Source organism: Panthera uncia (assembly GCF_023721935.1).
Source record: "Panthera uncia isolate 11264 chromosome A3 unlocalized genomic scaffold, Puncia_PCG_1.0 HiC_scaffold_12, whole genome shotgun sequence".
NCBI lineage: Eukaryota > Metazoa > Chordata > Mammalia > Carnivora > Felidae > Panthera > Panthera uncia.
Window position 1 is genome coordinate 19,705,538 of NW_026057579.1, and position 5,206 is coordinate 19,710,743.

At 49.0% G+C, this 5,206-nt stretch overlaps 1 protein-coding gene across 2 annotated transcripts in view; it reads left to right on the forward strand.

Annotated features, from left to right (window-relative positions):
- Nucleotides 1–4,160, forward strand: part of KIF3C (kinesin family member 3C) — a 36,688-nt gene extending 32,528 nt beyond the window's left edge. The window contains exons 6-9 of one of the 2 annotated variants that reach the window (XR_007462353.1): nucleotides 980–1,088; nucleotides 1,266–1,438; nucleotides 1,687–1,859; nucleotides 2,056–4,160. Coding sequence is in view for 1 of the 2 variants with exons in the window: in XM_049651925.1 (XP_049507882.1) it covers nucleotides 980–1,088; nucleotides 1,266–1,438; nucleotides 1,687–1,780 (376 nt within the window). In the remaining variant the exon portion in view is untranslated. Of the gene's footprint in view, nucleotides 1–979; nucleotides 1,089–1,265; nucleotides 1,439–1,686 lie in introns of both variants that reach the window. The other variant, XM_049651925.1, reaches the window with a different exon arrangement.
- The last annotated feature ends 1,046 nt before the right edge of the window (nucleotides 4,161–5,206 follow it).

Consider the following 5,206-nt stretch of genomic DNA (forward strand, 5'->3'; position numbering starts at 1 on the left):
CCCCCCCCGCTTGAGCTCTAGCTCTTTCCCTCTCGCTCTCTCAAAGATAAGTAAACATTAAAAAACAAAAACTTGGGGGTGCGTGGGTGGTTCAGTTGGTACCCTTATAGAAAATCAATTGATTGCAAATATAAGGATTTGTCTCTAGATTCTCAATTCTTTTCCATTGGTCTATATGTCTGTCCTTATGCTAGTACCACACAGCCTTGATTACTGTAGCTTTGTAATAAGTTCTTTTTTTTTTTTTTTTTTTTGACAGAGAGAGAGAGAGAGAAGGTGCAAATGAGCAAGGGACAGAGAAAGAGAATCCCAGGAGGGGCAGAGGGAAGGAGGGAGAGAGAGTGAAGTGAGACTCACCCAAAGCGGGGTTCATGTTTTACCCGAAGCAGGGCTCGAACTCATCCAAAGTGGGCCTTGAACTCATGAACTGGGAGATCATGCCCTGAGCCGAAGTCAGATGCTTAGCAGAGCCATCCTGTAATAGGCACCCTGTAATAAGTTCTAAAACTGGGACGTGTAAGTCTTCCAACTTTGTTCTTTTCCAGGATTGTTTAGGCTATTTTGGGACCCTTGCATTTCAAGACTGATTTTTTTAATCATTTTTTTGTACAAACTCCTAAGAAGAAAAATGAAAACCAGAACAACTAATCATCAACAGTTTTGCATAATGTGTGAAATCAGCATATGAAGCTGAGAGCTGAAAGAAGACTGGATTTCCTTTCTTCATTCTAGCTCTTAATCAAACCTTCTTTACTGTGGGGGGAAAAAAGAACTGAAAAACACAAGAGTAAAGAAATCCATGCTTTCCTGTGTTTTGATAGTGTTTAGTTGTCCAGCTGTATTAGAACAATGAGAAGAAAATTCCTGTGAACCACGGTCTGCGGAGTTTCCTGCCTACTTGAATGATACTTAATTCTTCATGATGTCATTTTCCCCATGTTCAAAAGAAATCCATTCTAATATAGCCTCTTCCCCACAGCAATAACAGCCAAATGAAGAAACGGCCAACGTCAGCCGTGGGCTACAAGAGGCCTATCAGCCAGTATGCTCGGGTTGCTATGGCAATGGGGTCCCACCCCAGGTACAGGGTAAGAAGCTGGGAAATAGAAGGGGTGGGAGGAGAGAGCGTCCAAGGGAGGGATGCTCATAACCTCGGCGTGCTCTATCTACCTCATCACCTTCGCTACACCCAGTATTTACTGAGCGCCCGAGGGATCCGATCATCAGGGCCGCTGCTCACGTCTGGTCTGATGTTCCCACCACAGGCTGAAAACATAATGTTTCTGGAGCTGGATGTGTCCCCTCCAGCTGTCTTTGAGATGGACTTCTCTCATGACCAAGAACAAGACCCCCGTGCACTACACATGGAGAGGCTTATGCGGTTGGACAGCTTTCTGGAAAGACCTTCCACATCTAAAGTTCGGAAGTCCAGGTCCTGGTCAGTACCGCTATGGTCAGAGTGGGCAGTGGACTTAGGAGGCATGGAAACCACGTGGGCTGGTTGAGGCTGAAGAGGGTTTGGGTTGTACCTGAAGGGCATTAAGGGAGGGTGATAACTGGAGCCGTGGGGGGGGGGGGGGGAGAGTTCCTACAGCAACAGGATGAGGAAAAGGCAAGTCCTCACTTTTCTGTTTCCTGCCCTTCCCCAACCTCTGCATTTACCTACCTCACCCCTACCTTCTGCAGGTGCCAGAGTCCTCAGCGGCCTCCACCCTCTACCACACACGCCTCACTGGCCTCCGCTGCTCTGCACCCCACAACAGTGCTAGACCATGAGTGACAACCTTCAGTCAGGCTGCCCATCCGAGAGCCTCCTGGGCTGGGGAGCCAAGCCTGGATCATCTCACCTGACGCTCAGTGTGCGTGCGTGTGTGTGCATGTGCGTGTGCGTGTGTGTGAGGGGGTGAGCATCTGGCAGACCGCGTCTCTGCCTGCTCATCTTAGCCTCCTTTATTTAATTAATGTTATTTATTTGTGGAGCTCAGCTGTGGGGGGAGATGCCTTCACCTGAGCCTGCCGTGGCCACTGCATAGCCTCCTTTCCTTCTGACTTTAGACCCCCGCCATGTCAGACCTCAAGCTCCTCCCTGTCAGCTGCTCCCAGAAGGGAAGGTAGCCAGTGCCTGAGAAGAGAGTACATTTTCTACCTGTCTCTCTCCATAATCTCCATCTCCTCCTATGCCGACGGTGAGCAGTTCTTAAGCACTTTCTGGGACTAGAAAAATGCTAGATGTCCACAAAGGGCAAGACACGTCCTGACAGTGTCGGGCCGATGCTCCCAGGGAAAAGAGCCCTGCACTCAAGCGTCTGGACCTCAGACAACCTCTGTTGGCCTCTTGGGCTCCTTTTCAAGGACTTATGTGACCTCACCGACACAGCCATGCTCTTTGGCTTTGGCAAGAACTCATGGCTTACCAAACTCTGCTTCCTGGCCACCTTCCCAACCCTTGGATGGGAATTGTGAACCAACCAGTTGCTGCCTGCTCAGGACCTGCAGGAAATGAAACAGTAATGGGACAACATGGACAGTCATCAGAGGAAGTCCCTTCTCTGAGTCCCTTTGTTTCTGTTCCCTCTGAGAAGTAACTGGGGTCAACGAGTGATCAAGCCAACACCCCGTTTTTGAGACGCTGCTCCTTCCTGCTTTGGTCACTTTCCTCCGCAGCTGCCTGGATCCCAGTTCATAGTGGGAGCGATCAATGTCATTCTCCCCCTGGCTAAACAAAGGTATTGGAATCTGTTGCTTCCCCCTTCATTTATCACAGAAGACAGGGACCCAGGCACAATTTATCAACCTTGCCTATTACTCCTGTTTCTGCATCACATTTGTTGAGCACTATTTTGTTGAAAACTGATCCTTTTTCTTTGGCATTGTATAAATTGGTCCCTGGGGAAATACTCCTCGCCTCCCTTTGTGACATACCAAGATGTCTCCAGGTTATCTCAAATAATAAGTAAATTTCTACCAAAAAAAAAACACAAAAAAACAAGAGAGAGAGAGAGAGATTAATTTTCATTGATTTACTTTTTAACTGTGTATTTTGGTGGAGGAGTGAAGAGGCAATCATGAAAGAAACAAGTGGTTTAAGATTTCAAAATGCCCTAATAGGGGGAGTCTCTAGTTCCCAGAATTTGAGGATTTTAGTCATCGGGAGAACAGCATGAAACCGACCGAGCTGCTTGAAATTGGGTGAGGGGAAGGTGGCGGGGGGTGGGGGCTGATTACCTGGTTCTTCTCTTTCCATCAGGAAGTGAACCCTTCTTATACAGTTCGAGTTCTGCTGTAAGGACCAAGCTATGGTTTGGTTTAATTCAATGATGCTGTCATTTCTGCTGTAATTACCGGACTAGCTGGTTTGGCAACTCAATTGCCATTTGCTCCTGTCCTTCAAGGAAATGCCATTTTTTCATCAGAGCCCAAGAGATTATTTGAGACTCAGGATTCAGATCAGAGGTTTGGCTGTGTCTGGGATGGGAATTGCGTGTAGAAATGCCCCAGGTGGCCTGGGCACAGGGGGACCTCCATGCCTACATTGAGTAGCCTCTCCCACTGACCTCTTTCTTGTTTGTAGATGAAACAGCACGTGCCACCCCCATTCATCACTTGGACACATCGACTTCGCATTGTCTGGTCACTTGACCCTCACAGTCTTATAGCACAAAATACCCAGTCTCACCAACCCCAGTCTGAGGGCTGGGCCCTAGGTGTGTCGGACGAGGAGCTCCTGCCCGCAGTTTTGTGTACGTGTGTGTGTTTGTGTGTGTGTGTGTGTGTGTGTGTTTACCTCCACAGGGGACACTCGACACTCAGTGTAAGACATGCTGGGAACAGGGCCACCGGGGTGGTTGGATCTCAGTCTCTCTGTCTCTCTCCTTCCCTTTTGATGTATCAAACATTTGATTGACAAAGTAAGGGCCTTGACTGGGACCAAATTTCCATGTCTGTTGCTATGGTCTTTATTTAGGACAACAGTTAACGCAGTGGCTCATTCTTGTCACTATACATATGGCTATACAGGACATATGTAATATATAAATATATATATAAAACATTACCGTCTGTCTCCTTGGCTTCAGATGAGGCCTGTTGAGCTGAAATGCACCTGCAGCCCAGCCCTGTTCAAATTAACACAGTCGATAATAAAGGAATGAGTATCGTCACTGAGCTGGTTGCCTGCCTTCTCTTTTCTTTGTTCCTACTTTTACTCTCGTTTTCTGCCTTCTCTCTCTTCCTTGTTTTTCCAAGAGCGGTTCAAGGGTATTTGGAGCCCAGCTGCAGTTCCCAGCACCTTGGGGAAGAACCAGCTGCTTAGAAGGGACTGCCCAGTGGGGCTGAGGGGCAGGTCCCAGGCTCTAGTCTGAAGTCCGTGCCAGAACCATGGCAGCAACTGTTTGTGTCCTAGGCGAACGGTCCCCACCCAGTTAATTCTGAGCTATTAGCAGATGTCAGCGCGGCCTAGATTCCAGATTAGCTGTCAATATCATTTGACAGCTCTGCTCCTCCATTGATCAGCCAGGAGAAATGAAAGCGGGCAGTAACATGTGTAAATCGCACGGAGATGCCTGGCCCGCGGCGGGCGCTGAATTAAAAGAGTTTCAAAGACGAACATCCCGTTAGGCTCTCTTCTCAGGGCTTCTTTCCCTCCCTCTGAGATCGGACTATTGCTTCCCCGTAGCATGGGGGTCTTGCGGGAAAGGAAAAGTAGTTACCTCCAACAAACACAAGGCCCCTGACTCCCAGGGGAGCGCCGTGGTTGGCCTGGTGCACGAAACGCAGCAGTGAGCCAGCTGGTTTGGCACAGGTGCTTCTCCCGGAGGGGCTCCCTGCCTGTGCACCGTGCTCCAGCCCTGAGCGCCGGGGCTGGAGTGGCTCTGCTCTTTGGGACTTGCCGGGTGTTGGGTTGGGTACTTTACACGTGCACACTCATTTAGTCCTCCCACGTGGGAGTTATTGTCACTGGGTTACAGACGAGATTGAAGAAAATTAACTGACTTGGGGCACCTGGGTGGCTCAGTTGGTTGAGCGTCTGGCTTGGGCTCGGGTCATGATCTTGGGGTTCGTGAGTTTGAGCCCCGCATCAGGCTCCCTGCTGTCAGCCTGTCAGCACAGAGCCCGCTTCGCTTCAAATCCTCTGTCCCCCTCTCTCTGCCCCTCCCCAAAATAAATAAATATTAAAAAAGAAAAAGAAAAAATTAACTAACTTAGC